The sequence below is a fragment of the Netta rufina genome (assembly GCF_964035555.1).
Source record: "Netta rufina genome assembly, chromosome: 1".
In the NCBI taxonomy this organism is placed as follows: Eukaryota; Metazoa; Chordata; class Aves; order Anseriformes; family Anatidae; genus Netta; species Netta rufina.
This window is the reverse complement of record NC_140123.1, coordinates 89709174-89727408: the sequence shown is the minus strand read 5'-3', so window position 1 is coordinate 89727408 and position 18235 is coordinate 89709174. Positions and strand designations below refer to the sequence as shown.

The 18235-nt window shown below is 40.3% G+C and overlaps 1 protein-coding gene across 2 annotated transcripts in view; it reads left to right on the top strand.

Annotated features, from left to right (window-relative positions):
* MED14 (mediator complex subunit 14) overlaps positions 1-16220 on the top strand; it is a 37406-nt gene extending 21186 nt beyond the window's left edge. The window contains exons 15-31 of one of the 2 annotated variants that reach the window (XM_084303104.1): positions 254-388; positions 829-905; positions 2342-2502; positions 2775-2921; positions 3011-3102; positions 4157-4309; positions 4545-4814; positions 5645-5800; positions 6329-6440; positions 7100-7231; positions 8412-8594; positions 9271-9506; positions 10177-10356; positions 10543-10650; positions 11112-11237; positions 11805-11994; positions 15634-16220. In XM_084303104.1, the coding sequence (XP_084159230.1) occupies positions 254-388; positions 829-905; positions 2342-2502; positions 2775-2921; positions 3011-3102; positions 4157-4309; positions 4545-4814; positions 5645-5800; positions 6329-6440; positions 7100-7231; positions 8412-8594; positions 9271-9506; positions 10177-10356; positions 10543-10650; positions 11112-11237; positions 11805-11994; positions 15634-15707 (2532 nt within the window). In that variant the 3' untranslated portion in view covers positions 15708-16220. The remainder of the gene's footprint in view (positions 1-253; positions 389-828; positions 906-2341; positions 2503-2774; positions 2922-3010; positions 3103-4156; positions 4310-4544; positions 4815-5644; positions 5801-6328; positions 6441-7099; positions 7232-8411; positions 8595-9270; positions 9507-10176; positions 10357-10542; positions 10651-11111; positions 11238-11804; positions 11995-15633) is intronic. The other variant, XM_084303105.1, reaches the window with a different exon arrangement.
* Positions 16221-18235: the final 2015 nt, after the last annotated feature.

Below are 18235 nucleotides of genomic sequence, written 5' to 3'. Positions count from 1 at the left end.
GACTTGTGGGAGCTGATAAGAGCTACTTCGGGTCAAGTTGACCTGACTTGGTGATGGGTAAATACCATTTTGAGGAAGGAGGTGATTATTAAATTACTTCAATTTCTGTAGCTTTGAAGTGGAATGAATCATTTTAGGAGTTTGTGCTCAGGGCATGGTTCATTTAGAACATGAATGAGTGAGATGGTGCTGACATCTTTTAAAAATGTTTACTCCAAACGTGCAAGTACATTTGTCTTTATTTTAATTCCAGTTATCTGGTGATACATGTTCCATAGAACCTAAGAAACCAAAACGGTCGGGAGAAATGTGTGCCTTCAATAAAGTCCTAGCTCATATAGTAGCCATGTGTGATACAAATATGCCGTTTATAGGGCTTCGTATGGAGGTACGTATTCAGAAACACTTTGTTTGCTTCCTTCCCTCCACTGCTCCTGATTCTCTTGTCTAGATGTGACTGTCTGGAGAACTTGTGGACATGTTCACTTCCTAGTTCTCTTGCTAGCTAAGCCTGGGTGGCTGATGTTCTACACAGGGTTGCTCTATTCCTGCTGTAGCTGGTTCTGTAATACCAAGCACTAACTACAAAAGACTTGAGAAGTTTAGGGAAAAGGGAAAATGAGAGGATGAAAGAGATCCTTGTGGGGAGGGCGTGAGAGACTACTTTATACCAGATTTGCACAGCCCGTTTTTTGGCCTTCCAGTGCTTGAGGGTGTGAAACATCTGTCACCCCTAGAGAAAGGAGAAAAAAAAAGAGACAGAAAAAGAAGCTTGAAAAAGCTTCACTTGTTTTTGTATGGGATAACGTTTTTCTTTTTCATTTGTAGTTATCTAATATGGACATTCCTCACCAAGGAGTACAAGTAGAAGGAGATGGCTTCAGCCATGCCATACGTTTATTAAAGTAAGAGGATATGCTCATGTGTCTGTTTTCATTACATTACATATGCTTGAGGAAATAAAAAGGATTGTTTGGAGAGTAACACTAAAAATGTTGGGGGGTGGGATGGAGGGAGAGTTTGTTCCATTTTATTTCACACAATTATTGTGTGCCTTGCACTCCTGTGTGAAGCAGTGTAGTAGAAAGAGGAAGGCAAGAGTAGATTCAGAGCCAACTATGATTTGTTTCTGTCATTAGCCTAAACTAAGGAGCTCTGAAAACAGCCTCTGATGGTGCTCAGTCCTTACATTCAGGCAGTGCTAAGGAAGATGCAGTATGGTGGTGACTGAGGAACATGTAATTGTAATTTTAGGTAGGTCAGAGGCCTACTTACTCCGTGTGTTATTTAACAATGACCAGTATCTAATACTGCAGAGGAAAATGCAAGGAATCCTAAAGAAGACAAACTCAAGGTTAAGAAGTTGTGGAGGAAACATCTGAGAATCCTACAGTAATTTAGCATGGAAAGGGACGTGTGCAGGTCATCTGGTCCAACATTCTGCTCAAAGCAGGGCTGATCAGCCAAATTTTCCATTCTCCAAGGGATTTGTGGGACACATCTCAAATGCTGACCAGAGGGGAGCGGTCACTTGATTTGTCTGGCTAAGCTGATGCTAATACAGCCAAGGATGCAGTGGGCCTCTCTTGGGCCCCCTCTTGGCCCTCTCTTGGGCCCCCACGCTCTATTTCTGCAGAACTGCTACCCAGCCAGTCAGTCCCCACCCTGAGCTGTTGCATGAAGTTATCTGCTCCCAAGTGTAGGACTGAATTTGTGGGTGGTTTTTTTTGAACTTCATGAGGTTTCTTTTACCTCATCCTTGAGCCAGCCGAGGTCCCTCTGAATGGCAGCCCTGTCCACCAGCATACGGAGTGCTTCCTTCGGTTTGGCAAACTGCATCACCTGCGAACTTTATATTCCTTTGCATCATGTAGGTTGTTGAATTTGTTTAACGCTATTGGTCTCTGTGTTAATCCCAAAGAATGAAGAAGGAAAAAAATAGACCTCCTAAAGCATAATCTTCTTTTATGCTGCTGCAATATGTGGTGGTATAAAGGCATCAGTCTTAAAAAAGGTAGGGCCTGGTGCCTCTGGATAAAAGCTTTATACTTCCATCTGGAGATCAGGACAATTCATCAGATCCCTTAGTAGTCTGTAGTTCACAGGTGTTAAGAGCAGTTTTTATACATATTCAACTCAGAGTGCTTTTATAACATAGATATTAGAGTCCTTGAAGAGGAATAAGATACCATCTGTGCAGTCCAGCTGTCTGTCTTGCCATTGGTCTGTTCTTTCTTTCATGTCCAGACTTGAAATTCTTCCAGAAATTGTAAAAAAGTAGTATTTTGCAGTTTGGGGGCTTTACTGTGTACAACTGAGGACCTCTTTTCTTCACGAATAGAATTCCTCCCTGTAAAGGTGTGAATGAGGAAACGCAGAAGGCTCTGGACCGATCTCTTCTTGATTGCACTTTCCGGTTACAAGGTAGAAATAATCGCACGTGGGTGGCTGAGCTGGTGTTTGCAAATTGTCCGCTTAATAGCACTTCATCCAGGGAGCAAGGTAAGAGAGGTCAGGTAAATTTTGTTCCTTTGTGTTTTACTTTGTCTGCTCCAGTATAGTTCTGCTGTTGTGGCGATACGGATAACCGTCTGCTCTTAAGAATTCTCATGAGCCACAGTGCACCTGAATCAGACTTTTTTTGGCTGTTGAGTTGATGAACTTTTTATTATTTAAGTATGCTTCCTGGTTGCTTATCACGGTTCGGTCATAGTCTGTAAACTATGGGTTAGGAACTACTGGTTCAATCAGTATTTGCTGTTCTAACATTGCAGGACCAACCCGTCATGTTTACCTGACGTATGAAAACCAGTTATCTGAACCAGTTGGAGGTCGCAAAGTTGTTGAGATGTTCCTCAATGACTGGAACAGTATCGCTCGGCTCTATGAATGTGTCCTGGAGTTTGCACGATCCTTACCAGGTACAGAAACAATCTCCTTTGATTTGAAAATTGTGTTTGCCAGATTACTACAATTTTTCTCACTCTCTTTTTCCCTCTTCTCTTCAAAGACATACCTAACCACTTAAACGTTTTCTCAGAAGTTCGTATCTACAATTACCGAAAACTTATCCTTTGTTATGGAACTACCAAGGGGAGCTCAGTAAGTATTTCCTAAGTGCACTGAAAATGTATATTTGAAAACAGAATGGGTAGGTGTAGAGTTCTCAGAATTGTGCTACAAAATATTTCCTTGCATTACATTATTGTGGAGATTTTTGAGAACTTGTATAATGTACTTCACGTAGTGTGAAGGACAGTTAATGTGCTCCTGGCTGGTGAAAGATGGCTTAACTTTTTTTTCTAACAAATGCATTGCCACTGCTCCCTGTTATACTGGGATATGTCAATCTTTTGATCTGAACATAGGTTATATGCTTAATGCTGCCTTATTAGAAAGGACTTAGTTTTAAATGTAGTAATGTGCTTTCAAATTATGCAGTCCTTAAGTATTTTGTAGCAGTACTGTTCTCTTGTTCAGAAGTCTAGCTTATTCTGTAGTATTCGAATTTACAGCATATTAATTACTTTGACAACTATGTACTTGCTCATACCCTTGCATTAAATGCAGGGTAGAGGTGTAACTGGTGTCTGTAATGTTTATTACAGACAAAGAATGTATTTTTGTGTGCAACTGATGCAAAGTAGTTGATGCACTTGAAATTTGCATCCTAAAAGGGTTTTTTGTTCGTGTTTTAAGCTGAATTTTTAAGGGTTCTTCTATATCCATTTGATTGTGACAGTTAATCTCACTGAGTAGCAGTCTGGATGTTGCATGTCACTTCCTTACGTATCAGCATGTGTGTGTGATATGGCTGAGAAAATCAGCCTACGTCCAGCAACTCTTAATCAGTATCTGTGGTGTGAATCTCTCGAGTTTATTTTCCTTAATCTCACCTTTGTTGAGATGGTTCATTTTGATTGACTTGGCAGAGTAATTGTCCAGTTTTATGGTTGACAACAATCCAGCTAACTAAATGCATTAGCTGTGTCAAAGCTAACAGCATTCTTTTCAGAACCTCAACAACTTGAGGAAGTTGAGTTAGGAATCTGTTGAAGTTTCATGAAAAATGGGGAAAATGACAGCAAATCAGCTTTCTTGTTTATAACCTCTTTATTCTAGTTTCCAAGATCATTTCATGTTCTTGATGTTGTAGATCAGCATTCAGTGGAACTCCATACTCCAGAAGTTCCACATTTCACTGGGAACTGTTGGCCCAAACTCAGGTTGCAGCAACTGTCACAACACAATTCTGCACCAGCTCCAGGAGATGTTCAATAAAACACCAAATGTGGTGCTGTTGTTACAGGTAATGTTTTAAACATTTCTCTCAAGGAAAGTGCAGGGTAAATAAGAGCTGGGTTCTGATGAAACTCTTGTCTTCAAAATTAGGTGTGTATTATGATTGCTTATGAATTTCATTGGCAGAAGGTGGCTTGGGGAGCATTCTATCTTTCTTGCCCTTATCATTCTCCCCCACCCAGATTTTTGCAGACTTGTACTTAAAGGTAAGCTACCTCATCTCACTATCTGTTCTCTTTCAGGTTCTGTTTGACACTCAGGCTCCGTTAAATGCCATCAACAAACTTCCAACTGTGCCCATGCTGGGTCTGACTCAACGCACCAACACTGCCTATCAGTGTTTCTCAATTCTGCCACAGTCACCCACGCATATCAGGCTGGCTTTTAGGAATATGTACTGCATTGACATCTACTGCCGGAGTCGTGGCGTGGTAGCGATACGTGACGGAGCATACAGTCTTTTTGACAACAGCAAAATAGTTGAAGGGTTTTACCCTGCACCTGGATTAAAGGTGACTATTTCTGTGTTTTCTGGCATGTGTGTAAAAGTGAGCTTCTAACTTGAAGCATGGAGCTGATGTGAAGAGCTTTTGTAGAGAGCTGTAGTCCTTCCAAAATTTTGAATGCAGGAGGAATTTTCTGATTCATATGTAAATTTATTAATTAGCTTGAATTAAAACATTTCCTTTAAGAAAGCTAACTTCAAATATCAGAATTTTTTTTTCTTAACCAGGTGATAAAAATAATGTTGAGGCTTTTTTTAGGGAGGATTTTTTATTAAAACTAGGTGAAGCTTTGTGATTAGTTTGCTGATTTTTCTTCAATCACTACTGAACACTAAATTGCTTTGGGTATAAGAGAATGCTATGGAGGAGGAAGTGGCCTGGGCATTTGTAACCAAACAGAGCAATTGTAGGTGTGGTACAAGAGCCCAGTAGGTTTTGGCTACTGGTGACTTGTTCTGGAACCGCTATAGAACTGCCCAAGTACAGGAATGGGAAAAGACCAGTTGTAGACTTTTCCTTGTTTCTAACAAAAAATGTTGGTATCTCAGGTAGCTAGAGATGTTTTGTGTCCATGAGCAAGGTTTCTTGTTTGGTGGTGATGAAAGGCCCCTTTATTTTTGAACAGAAAAAAAGGGGATTGGGGATCAAGTTTAAATATCCTCTGAACAACTATTTATAAATTGCTATATTTTGTAAACTATTCATACTGTGTGTATTAAATGCCCACTAGTAGTTAGTTCTACTACTGCTAACAACCTTAGGAAATACTGTGGTCATTTTATATAATAAAATGTGAACAGAGAAACTGTTTGATAACAAGACTGATTTATCCACAGACGTTCCTCAACATGTTTGTTGACAGCAATCAGGATGCACGAAGACGATCTGTAAATGAAGACGATAACCCACCTTCTCCTATCGGGGGTGACATGATGGATTCTTTGATATCACAGCTTCAACCCCAGCAACCACCACAGCAACCACAACAACAGGTAGCCTGCAGACAAAATAAGTGTTTGTCTTCCACAACTGTGGGTTTTTAAGAACTTAACTTCCAAAAGTTGATAAAAAATGGAAAGGGACACTACAAAAGTGTGCGGTGGAATTGCCCTTAGGGCAAAACATTATTTTGTCATTTCTTGTTCCAGTGTAAAAAGCCCACGGCAGGTGAACAGCAGCTGTGGAGGGCCACGTGAGACTTGCTACTTCAGAAGCAAAGGACAGAGGGAGGGAAATCGACTGTTTAAGATAAAAGATATGAGGAGGGGACAGAGCGGAGAGTTAGGAGGAATCTCCTTATAATGTGGCAGATAAAAAAGAATGAGGTACAGGTGTGTTATGTCTCAGAAGAACTATAGAAAGACTCTGGGAAAAAATAGTGAACTATGAGCAAGGTGGTGTAGTGAGGCGAATAAATCATAGGTGGGGACCAAACTCTCATTTAGTATTCTCTTGCAGATACTTACTTTTTGAGTTCAAAATGATCAAAGGCTTTTGTTGTCTTGTGTTGACACTTTCAGCCATTTGCAAAACAGGCAGGAGCATCAGGAGCGTATCCTCTTACTTCTCCACCCACCTCCTATCACAACACAGTGACACCTTCTCCATCTATGATGCACACACAGTCACCAGGTAAGACGGCTGAGAGTGTGTGCTCATCGTGTACTGGCAACACACATGCTGCTTTTTGTGTGTGCGTGGCTTTCTGTCACTTGAGCTGTGTTTCAGCTCCAGGTTAGCCAAGGTAATGCGCCTTGTGATGTGGAAAAATAGTGAAGTCCTGCCAGGCAAGCTTTGAAAGTACATTTTGGAGCTTTTTTTTTTTTTTTAAAAAAAAAAAAAAAAAAAGGCCCTTGGCAAAGGTGTCATCTTCAGCTGCGTAAATCTTTTGGGACCATTTAATTCTTAAGGCTTACAGCTTGCTCAGTCAAAACGTGTTCGTTTTAAATACCTGTTTCTTCATAAAAAGTTTTTACCACCGAAGCTTAGCTTTCTGTTCCCAGCTGTTATAGTACAACAGCTGAAAGTGTTTAAGCTTGGGGAAGGGCTGGGCAAAGGGGAAATGCCATTCTTCAAGACAAATATCTTGGAAAGCTTCTTTTGTGTGGTGAATCAGTTTGGAAAATACAATCCTCATGCATGTGCAAAATACAGCCTTCGAGTGCAAGCACAAATCCTAGTGAATCTCGTTTGCTGTCTCCCTAAAAAGCAGAGAGCTGTAGCAGTTGATAGAAAAAAATATACCAGAAAAATGGGAAATGTGTGTGTTGTGATGTTGTATCTTTGATTAGGAAACTTGCATGCTGCGAGCTCACCTAGTGGAGCTTTGAGAGCACCATCACCAGCATCCTTTGGTCCAACACCTTCCCCTTCCTCCCTTGGAATCACAATGGGACAAACAGCTAACTTTGCCAGCCCCCACGGTGAGTTCCTTACTGGCATATCTGGATATAGAGACGGGGGAGCATGTTTGCTGCTTGAAATTAAGTGTTCCTGGGCATGCTTAAATTAATTTGGGGAAAAAAATAGAGTTTTGTATTTGTCTTAAGCAGCTGCTTTTATACATGTGGGTGTAACTGTTAACGGTAGTCAAAAGTAACTGCGTGGCATGTTGACGTCTTCACTAACATTTTAAAAATTGTCTATCAGTCGCTGTTTCCTGGTTACTAATGTGGGGAAATTCCATGTGGACTTGTAGCTGAACCATGGCTGCAGCTTCTAATGAGCGCTCTCTTGTTAGAATAGTTGCTTTATTTTCACTAAGATTACTCAAAATAAAACTGGAACAGATTAGAAATTCAAATCCTTGCAACTTGAAAACATTATCAAAGTCTTGCTGATTTGACATACATACGTGGAAGCAACATCTCTCAGTCTTTTCATTTATTAAGTTTTTTGAAAGCTGCCAAAACAAATGTTTGTTGTAATCACAGTGCATTGGAAACCATTCCACGGATCACAATCAATGAAAGTTCAGGTAGTAATTTTAGCACACCATTATAATTACTGAGAGAACCTGAGAGAGCTATATAGTAGATTGTTTAAGAAGCTTGATCTAATCAGTGGTTATAATGGAGTACCAAACCAAAAGTAGTGTTGCAAAGATTACTACAAGACACACCATAGATTAAGAACAGTCTCTGAGGCTTTTAACTACTAAGGAACAGTAGAAGCCTAAGTCTAGATGCAAGAGCTTTTTAGTTCTGTTTCAGCTATGTTAAACATGCTGATTTGCCTTAATGTTCAGTTTTGTTTTACCTTTTGAAAAATAAAACCAGAAACCCTTTTTGAATTTGTATCTTGATTTATTTATTTTTCTCCCCATTACATTTTATCAATACAGTTGTAATATGTAAAAGAATCTAAGACATTTTCACACTCAGTAGATTTTGATCAGCATTTTAGAAGGGTTCAAGGCCAGGTTGGATGAGCAACCTGGTGTAGCAGGAGGTGTTCCCTGGCCATGGCAGGAGGGTTGGAATTAGATGATCTTTAAGGTCCCTTCCAACCGAAACCCTTCTATGTTTCTGTGATTTTTTTAGACTTCTAGGTTAGAAAACCTTGAATCTTTTTTTAAAGACGATGGTCTTGTAACATCTGTAGGTACCATAGACCCAAGCTCACCATACACCATGATGTCACCCAGTCAGCGTGCAGGGAACTGGCCAGGATCTCCCCAGGTCTCTGGTCCATCACCAGCAGCACGGATGCCTGGAATGTCACCAGCCAACCCTTCCCTTCATTCACCTGTCCCAGATGCCTCTCATTCCCCACGAGCTGGAACAAGTAGGTTACGTTACTGCTGTTAAAAATTGCAAAACACTCATGTTTAATATTTCTAATTTGATCGTTTTTGATAGGTTTGTCTCAGCCTAACAGTCCTTACAGTCTTTGTGTAGTAAAATACCTAAGGAGTTGAAGCCTTTATTCCAGCCTAGTTCAAGTCTTTTATAACAAATTGGAAGATGAGTTGAATGATACAGCATAAACCTCAACAGGACTGATGCTTCTTCTTGAACTGCAGAGATTAGTCTTAAACTGTGAAAGCTCCATTACTGAGAGAAAAATCTTTGGAATGAAAACTATGATAGCCGTATTTACCTATGCAGATAGTAACTTTTTACATTATAGAGCTGTAATGCTGCTCTTGCAAGACTTATCTAGCCATCTTTAGGTTTCATTCAGTTTGTTGTACAAAGCTGGTATCTGGTGGTATGTTGAGAAAAAAAGGGGAGAAGGGAGTAGGATTAAATTTAATTGAGACTGCATTGGTGGAGGGTCAAAGCTCCAATTCTTTGACTTTGCTCTGCCTATCATTAGTCAGCCAACTTCTTAAATAAGGAAGATTAAGTTTTGGCCAGGGTGCCTGCTGCTTGTCTAGTTAAAGCTAACAGAGTGAATACATGTCTTAGGTTTCACCTTAAATCCCTCCTTACTACAAGTACTTCTTCCTTACCAATAGGTTCCCAAGCAATGCCAACGAGCATGCCTCCACCTCGTAAACTACCTCAGCGCTCTTGGGCTGCATCCATACCTACAATCCTCACCCACAGTGCCTTGAATATTCTGCTCTTGCCCTCTCCTACTCCTGGGCTCGTGCCAGGACTAGCTGGCAGCTATCTTTGTTCCCCTCTTGAGCGATTCCTTGGATCGGTTATTATGAGGAGACATCTTCAGAGGATCATACAACAGGAAACGGTATGGTTTAGGTTGTTCTAATATTGATTTGCAAGTCTGACTTTGTAACTGTTCTTTTTAATACTTCTGTACTCTGTGTCTTTCAAATCAGACACAAACTGCTTCAAATATAACAAGGATTTGCTATTGAACTTATTATGCTATACTTCTGAAACTTGCCATCTCAAGCATCTAAATATAGAGAAAACATTTAGTTCTTCTTTTCCATGCAAGAAGTGGAAAACCTATTTGGTCAGGTGAAGTAACTGATACAATGACAGGACTATGACCAAATTTTCTGATGCCCTGGCTTCTGTGAGTTCAGCACATCAATTGTGAGCAAACCAGAACAGCCACAGGGTTACTGTGGATGCCTCAGCCTGGCAAGAATGCCTGAGAAATTAGTTATCAATTGACAATAACTGATCTAGTCATGAATGATGCTTTAGAGTGAGACAGACAATGCGTGCTTCTTTGCTTCATTGGCGTTCATTTGGTAGTAGGGAAAGAAGCCAAATATAAGGTTCATTCTCAAGGCATGTTTACCTGTCATTTTTGTACAAGTCACAGAAATGTCACATTTCTTTTTGGAAGCACCACAGATTGACCACTAGAATCTTCTGAGTGAATATGTGTGTTCTCAGGCAATTTCATGAACGACTCACTGAACGTAATTTTTCTTTTTGTACAGCTACAGTTACTAAACTCCAACGAACCAGGTGTAATTATGTTTAAGACAGAGGCACTGAAGTGCAGGGTTGCTCTCAATCCCAAAACCAACCAGACCTTGCAACTAAAAGTAACACCTGAAAATACAGGACAGTGGAAATCGGAGGAGTTACAAGTTTTGGAAAAGTTCTTTGAAACAAGAGTACGTACTCCAATCAATAACATTTATATTTCTGTGTGTTGGTGTTTTGAGTAGTTCTGCTGAGTTTCACTGGGATACGTCCTTAAGGGCTGGAAAAAAAAAATTAACAGTTGTTCATACTGTTTACCATATTAAATGGTGCAGCTGTTATCTAAATAGGCAGTACTAATTGGTGTCTTTCTTTAGGTTGCAGGACCACCTTTTAAAGCAAACACCCTAATAGCCTTCACAAAATTACTAGGGGCTCCAACGCATATCCTCAGGGACTGCGTTCACATCATGAAACTTGAGCTGGTAAGTTAACTTCTACGTAGTTCACTCAACTTCAGTTACTGTATTTAAAAAAAAAAAAAAAAAAGGAAAAAAAGGTGCCACATCTTCATTTCCAAACACATAAATTACTTTCTATATATGTCACTAAGTGTTAATGAAGAAGTTCTCATTTTACTATTAGCTCTCCTGGAAATTCCCCAAATTCTCCCTTTAAACTGATGATTTTGAAAAACTTCAGGCATGTGACTGTGCTATAGGCACATATGTAGCCTGGCTGGAGCCTTTCTCACTGTATTCTTGTTTGCCATATGCTCAGTTCTTTGAGTTGCTCTGACTTGTGCTAAACCTGGCAACATCTGTAGAGGAAGGTTTTACTTTCTAACTCTTCCCTGACACTGACTGACACTGACGTGAGACTTTTGATGAATGACACTGACGTGAGACTTTTGCTGTTCTTTCTCTGTGATGCTCTCTCTGAACAGTTCCCTGATCAGGCAAGTCAGCTGAAATGGAACGTGCAGTTCTGTTTAACAATTCCTCCTAGTGCACCGCCAATTGCGCCTCCAGGAACACCTGCAGTTGTGCTGAAATCCAAAATGTTGTTTTTTGTAAGTAGAGCTACCTGTTTTAAAATTTTGTGGGCTGCATGTCTTTGAAGTCACCGCTGGTGAGGGGCAAAACATACACGTGCTGTCTCTGGCAATCGTAGTAGCTAAGACTGCTCTAATGTCTGGAAGCCTAGATCTGCGTGCATCTCTTAATGTTTGTGCTTTCAAAGAGATGCTGACAATATATCCTAAAGCTCAGTTCCCCCTGAGTTGCAGGTATCTTTGTATGCTCAACTTTTGGTTGTTTTATTCTTTGAGGCGCTTACTGCCTTGGTGGAGTGATGTACATGAGCTGTGCTGAGAAAGGACAGCATGAAGGAGATGGTTAGAGCAAACGTGTAGGTGTCAGCTCCAAGGCAGCACTCAGTGTAGGGTGGTCTTGAGAATGAAATAGTTTACTCCTCAGCGACAATTTCTCTGTTACAGGATTGATGTGTGAAAACTGAAGGGGTGGAACTGCACACTATCTGTAGGTCTAGAGTGCTTAACCATATGGGAAGTTGTGTTGAAGTGCATTGTTCAATTTAACATAATTCTTGTTTGTTTGTTTGTTTTTTTCCCCCACAGCTCCAGCTAACACAGAAAACGACAGTCCCCCAGGAAGCTGTTAGTATTATTGTCCCAATTATTTATGATATGGCTTCGGGTACAACTCAACAGGCTGACATTCCCAGGCAACAGAACTCTTCTGTTGCTGCTCCAATGATGGTTAGCAATATTCTAAAGAGGTTTGCTGAACTGAATTCACCACGACCAGGTACTGTACATGTCCAGTAGATATATTCTCTCCACCCAGACATCTGTGACAAATCTCCAGTGTAAAACTAAATCTCTCTTAAGTCTGAATTCTTCTTGGGTTCCTATTATGCTTCTTTAGCGATCACAAACTCCTGATATGACAGGCAATACGTAACTTAATAGCAAGTACTGGCAGTGCAGCAGAGTTTTATGCCAGAAGGTTACACTGGTGATTCAGGCTGAATAGCGCTGTCAGAGTATTACTCCCAAGTAATAGGATGCACCTCCTGTTGGCCCGACTCTTGCTGCACAGTAGGAGCTAAGGTTTTTACAAATGGGCCCAGAATGAATCACGATAAATATGCTATGGTCAAGTGTCAGTTTTCATGGTTAACTATAAAGTTATTAAGCTTAACGGTAGAATATAAAGGGATGTTAAAATAGTTATCAAAACTTGTCCATGTGCTGTGAATGATTTAAAAGTAAGTGGTGTGATTGTGTGCTCCTTTTGTCAGTGTGTACGCTAGCAGAGGAGCATACAGTCCCCTCCACCAAACGTGCTGTGAAGTGTTTGAGCTAAATAGATTGTTCTGAATGTTCATTGGCCTATAGGTAGTGCGCTGTGAGCAGCATCGTACTTTGCTTTCCCTCTCGTTTGTCACGCTTTTTAGTTTTTTTTTTCAATATCTGACAACACTGAACGGCAGTAGCAGGTTCTTTGGGCAGTATGTTGTCTGTAAGCAGTGCTTTGGGGACCTAATACCCACGTGGTTCAAAAGGCCAAAATCTTTCAGTTCTGCTGTAGTTGCACACTGAAGATGGAAGTTTTTTGCCAGTAACCCAGTGAATAGCTTGAAATTGTGAATCCAGAGGTTGAATTCTCCTTCTGTATAATTATTATTCTCGTTATGTGGTAATTTTAACAATGCCTGACGGTTTATTTTGATTGCTAGAACATGGGTAATGTTTATCTTACATTGGTATGGATATGTATACATTTTTGGAGAACTGTGATGAGATATTTAAATTAAGGTTTTCTGTTTAACATGTAGTAATAGCGTAGGTAAATAAGAGAGAATAGCTTTGAGTTCCCTGTAAGAGTTCTGTGTGGGATCGAACTGTTGGTTGAATAGCACTTTTATTTCAAAACACTTTGACTAAACTTCGAGTGTTTCTTTCGGAAGGTGCTTCCCCACTGAGTCCCCCTAATGGGGAAGGGTAGCTGCTTGTTGTGCTGTGTATTATTGCACTAAATTGTGTTTTAAGGTAAACCCTCCACAAAATGCTACAGCATAGGGAGCAATTGGCAAAGCTGCTCTTGAGTATCCTAGGTGAGATGTCTTCTGGTGATCATTAGGTAGATTAGGATAGACAACCTTTGTTTGTCACACGAGTCTGGAAGTAACGCAGGACTGCAGTACAGGGAGCAGAGAACAGACAGGGAAAAAAATGCATATGAAAAGAGCTTTTATATTTCTGGCCTCAAGAAGGACCTTACTCCCGGGCAAAGAAGAATCCCAGCTGAGCAGAGGATGTTTCGAGTAGGCTTTCCTCTAATTTCTGAAAGAAAAGATGAGTCTGTTGATTTCTCCCACCAAAGTAGGATCTTTCCTGAGGACACTGAACGTGCAATTCCCTGTGTTCTTATTGCCAAAATTTGCATTATTTTATCTGACAAAAGAGAAAAGATGCCTTCTTTTCTCTGGCATTGACGGTGATGGGGGAGCCAGCAGATTATAGCAGATAGCTGGGAGGCTTCTTTAACAACAGCAGTACATGGGAGACCCAAAACACATATCCTCTCTCTTATGATGCTTTTGTGCTGTGCTCAGGATTTTCCTACCTGTGTTAGCTCTTCTGCTGCACTAATTGCAATCTGCATGGTTAAGTGAATTTTTAACTCTTTCAGTCAGAAAGGAGCAGGGCTTCCCACCATGCACGTATGGTATTATTGGCACTTTCATTGTAACCCGTAATCAGTGTTGCCTCATTTTGGCTGTATCTTTTTTACCTTTCTCTCTTTGTGAGGAAGTATTTTGTATTCAGCTTAATTTTCCTCTTAATAAAATGGTAGTAACTGAAAAGTGAGTTCTTTTGGAAGAGTTTTATTTTCAGATCTGTGGACAAGCACGTGATGCTGTGTTTAACAGTAAAGCGCTGGCTCGGTGCGAGTACGCTGCCTTTCCGAGATCACTTTACCAATGACTCCATGGGGGAGAAAAACGTTTGATTTTGGGGAAATAGTTTTATGTGAACTGAGATGGAATCGATGCCCTGGAATAACAGGGTTAACCCTGAGCTCTAAGCCTACAACCTGCGTTATGTAGTGGACTGATGTCTGGTAAGGAAAGTCCCTACTGACGCAGGAGGTGACCTGTAGAGAGGAGCTCAAGGGACTTGTGTGATATTTCTTAAAACGCTTCATCACTAAGCATTGCCTAATGTCTGGTTTTCAGTGATACTAGCCCTGATTTGTAGCTTTGATATGATAATGACTTGCCCCAAATAGTCCTGGGAGTCACTAGTTTGGCAGTTAGGATTAATACAACCCTGCGTGCTCTGCTCTCATCTCTTTGCTCACACAGCTGCTTCTTCAGCAACAAAATGCAGTCTCTTCTGCTTGATGCTTCTTAAAATACGCAGGAACAATTCAGCCCGTGGTGGCAGGGTACGATAGGGGCTATTAATTGTATGCTGTTATTGGGAATAGTAGATGAAAGTTACTTCTGTCTAATAATGCTTGACCTCTTGCTGGTCTATGTAAACCCTCTTGATTCTGTTGGTTTCCATTTTTAAAGCTATTTCAGAATGTGTGTGTCTTTTCTAAAAAAAATGCCAGTATTTGAAACTCGTGACAGCTATGGCTGTTTTTTTTTTTTTTCTGTTTTCAACAGTTTCAAGCAAAGTTTACTTGCTCTGTGTTTTGTTTTGCGGTTTCGAAGCCAAAGCTAGAAGCAGAGCAATTCAGTTGGGTGGGAAAATAAAATAAGACAATTAATTTAAAAAAAAAGTGATTTTTGCCCAGTCTTGGAATTAAAAGTGTTTCCAAAAGTAAGCTTAGGGCAAAAGAACATTTTCCAGCTGTGTCATACTTGGGTCTTCTGAAATGTTTAGTTTCTGTTCTTAATCAATGCAAATGGAATTTGAAAAAGGGTTTGTTTGTTTGTTTTTTTCTTGATAAAATGTAGCACTCTTGATTTATAACATACATACAAATACAGTTTGCAGGGCCATGTATGTGATAAATTCTGTCATAGACTCGTGACACTCAAAGCTATTAAAAGCTCAGAGCTGCTGTCAGTGGCTTCTTGCAGTTTCGTGACCAACAGGAGGAAGCTGAACTTTCTTCAGCTGGACTCGTTTCAAATCCAGCCTTCCCTGGAGGTCACTGGAATCTGCAAGTTGCAACCACCAGTTACTGTGAACCTCTTGTATCACCACTGTGTTAGCTAAACTTGTAAATGATTGGGACCTCCTCCCTGTAGGGGGCTACGACAGCAGTAGTGCCACACTGCGAAGTGTGCCAGCAGGCAGAGGGCACGTCCCAGCGTGGAGGGGGCGCGAGTAGCGCGCTGCCTCGCCTGCTTATTAGAATTAAGCCCTGCCTGTTGCTCTGCTGTTGCGTGTGATGCTAACATGTCTTTTTTCCCTGTTCCAGGTGAATGCACAATATTTGCAGCCGTTCGGGATTTGATGGTTAATCTTACGCTGCCCCCTGGTGGGCGTCCATAGACACTTTTAAAAGAAGGCTGAAAATGAGACAAAACAGCAAAAAAAAATAATCTCTCTGAAATTAAGCCTTCAATTAAAAGAGGACGTTCTAATTTTACTTTTTTTTAAGAGCTAACTAATAAACTGGCAAACTTTCAGGGATGCACTTTCATCAAATAAGTATCACCACGACTTTTGTATAGTGCTGTTGTATAGTGTGTTTTAATGGGAGACACTTCAGACTAGGTAATAGATTGAAGTATCAGCTTGCTGGTAATAGATTTAATATTCTGTTTTATACTATACAGAGTATGAAAATGCCAAACTTGTTTGTTTTTTTGTTTTTCTTATGTTTTGGTGTAATAGTCTTTTTTTAAGGCAGGTCTGTCATTTTTGAATACTGTAAAACTGTGACAAACTTTATATTGAAGCTGTATTTTAATATGACTGCTTTGAATCCTTAAACAATTTATTTGGGCTTGTTGTAAACATGTCCCCAAAAAGCAATATTTAATAAACTGGATTAAAAAAAAATATTCTTAAACTGGATGTTGTATAATCTTAAATGTTATTCCTTTTCTGCTGAAGTTACTGGCCAGGTCTCTTGTACTCACCTGCATGGCTATCTCTTATGTGAACCTTAGAGATAATCTCACGTTTACCCTTTGAATTGTTTGTGGGTAACTTTGTGAGCGGTGACAGAAGGCTGCTGTTGTAATCAGAGAAAATTTCTGTCCTTCAGAATTAGTCTGTCATCTGATCATTTGTCTTCATGGATTAGTATTCTCAAATACTAAGCAGAAGGATGTTTCAAACTAATTTTAATAATCCTTTTGTGAATGTATTCTAGCCTACCTTGCTGGATTCGAGGCTCCTATTGCCCCGACAACCGTCACAAGGCTTCTTTCTTTATTCTTGAATGAGTCTGTCAAGGCCCTTACATTATTTACAATCATTTCATTGGTTTCTGATTTAGACTGCAGCCTTGAACCTGTGGTTTTGAGTGTTGGTACTCTATCAGTAAGTACTATTCTAGCTTGGTTGTGTCTAACAGGTGATTACAGTTTGTTTCTGAAACACAAAGCTTATCCACTGGGGTGAAAACCCTGGCAATCTTTAAATGTTACTTCTGCTAATCAATAGGGAAAGATTTTGTAGTTCCGTCTTTCTCAGCTAAACCAATGACATCAGACTGAGAGGTGATAGAACAATGTCTGAAAAAGACTGGATATTTTGCTGGAGATTTGGGCTGGGTTTGAGGTCTGAGCATTCCCAGGCCAAAAGGAAGCTTTCTGCTACGCAGAGAAATATCTGATGTTGTTCGTGCTCGTGGGCAGCTGAGTGTACTGGAGGATGAAGGCCCCACTGAACTTCAGCACTTGAAAATGAATGTGGGGGAGTCCCCACAGGGTGGAGAGAAAGCAATACACGTAAACTAGTGACAGGTGGGTATGAGGTGACATTCCCAACCTGAGACTGTGGGGAGATTATTGAATTTTCGTGTGTGTATATATCTGTATATACACCACTTCTGTTACCATGCACCACATCTGAAGCCTTTATCCTAAATAATTTCTGAAAGAAAAAGACTACTAGAAAAAGGAAGCATTTCCCACAGGCCAGCAACAACTCTGTTCCTTTCTGAGAAGTAACCTTGGCTGTTTACAAGTGTAGTTTTAATTTTCATTTTCCATGTGTTCAGTTTTCTGGTAGCCAACCAAACGCTCAGATAAGGAGCTGAATCAAGGTGAGATTTGTTTGAATTAAGTTTTAAATCACTTGTTGTCCTTGTGTGTTTGAGCGTCCTGTGGTTTGCCTCTGAAATTGCAAACGTTTTAACTGAGTTTTCAAAGACTGCAGGAAACAAGTTCTGATAACAAGTATTTGAGCCAAAACAAAGCTTCATAAAGCCAGAAGCTGTTCTTCTGTCAAGAGCTTTAGTTTGTCTCTAAGCATGTGTTTCATCTATTAGTTGAAAGTTACTCCAGGTAGCGGGCATTTTAAAGCAAAATCTACGTGGAAAAATCACTAGTACAATAGACTACTGGGAGAATAATTTGGACCATTTGGGTTAGATGTACGATTAAACTGTCAACAGTGTCATTTCAGAAGTTGTGGTATGCCAGCTATTATTTTAGCTCAAGTGGTTATTGTTCTCGTTGCCCAAATTTTCCTGGTACTCACAGAATTTCAAATGTTTTTAAGGTAGGAATGCATTTCAAGAAATTAATGTGGAATTGAAATGTGTTAAGCACATAATATCTAGGCTGTAGTTTCAAAGCTGTGACTTGTATAACCCTGTCGTAATGTGAGAGATGTGTACTTAGGTTAAATCTCATTGACTTAAAATATGTGGGCCTTTTCCCAAGACATCCTGAGAGCAGCTGGTGGTTCATAGGCTGGATAGATCAGAAGCAGTGTGCTCCTATTTGAGGAAGTGTTTTTAAGATCTCCAGCTTGTCTCCACGAATGTCACGACCTGATGAGGAAGCGGTGCTGCGCTGCCTGCCTGTGTACTCCCAGCCCCGCACGTTCCTCCAGAGCAGTAA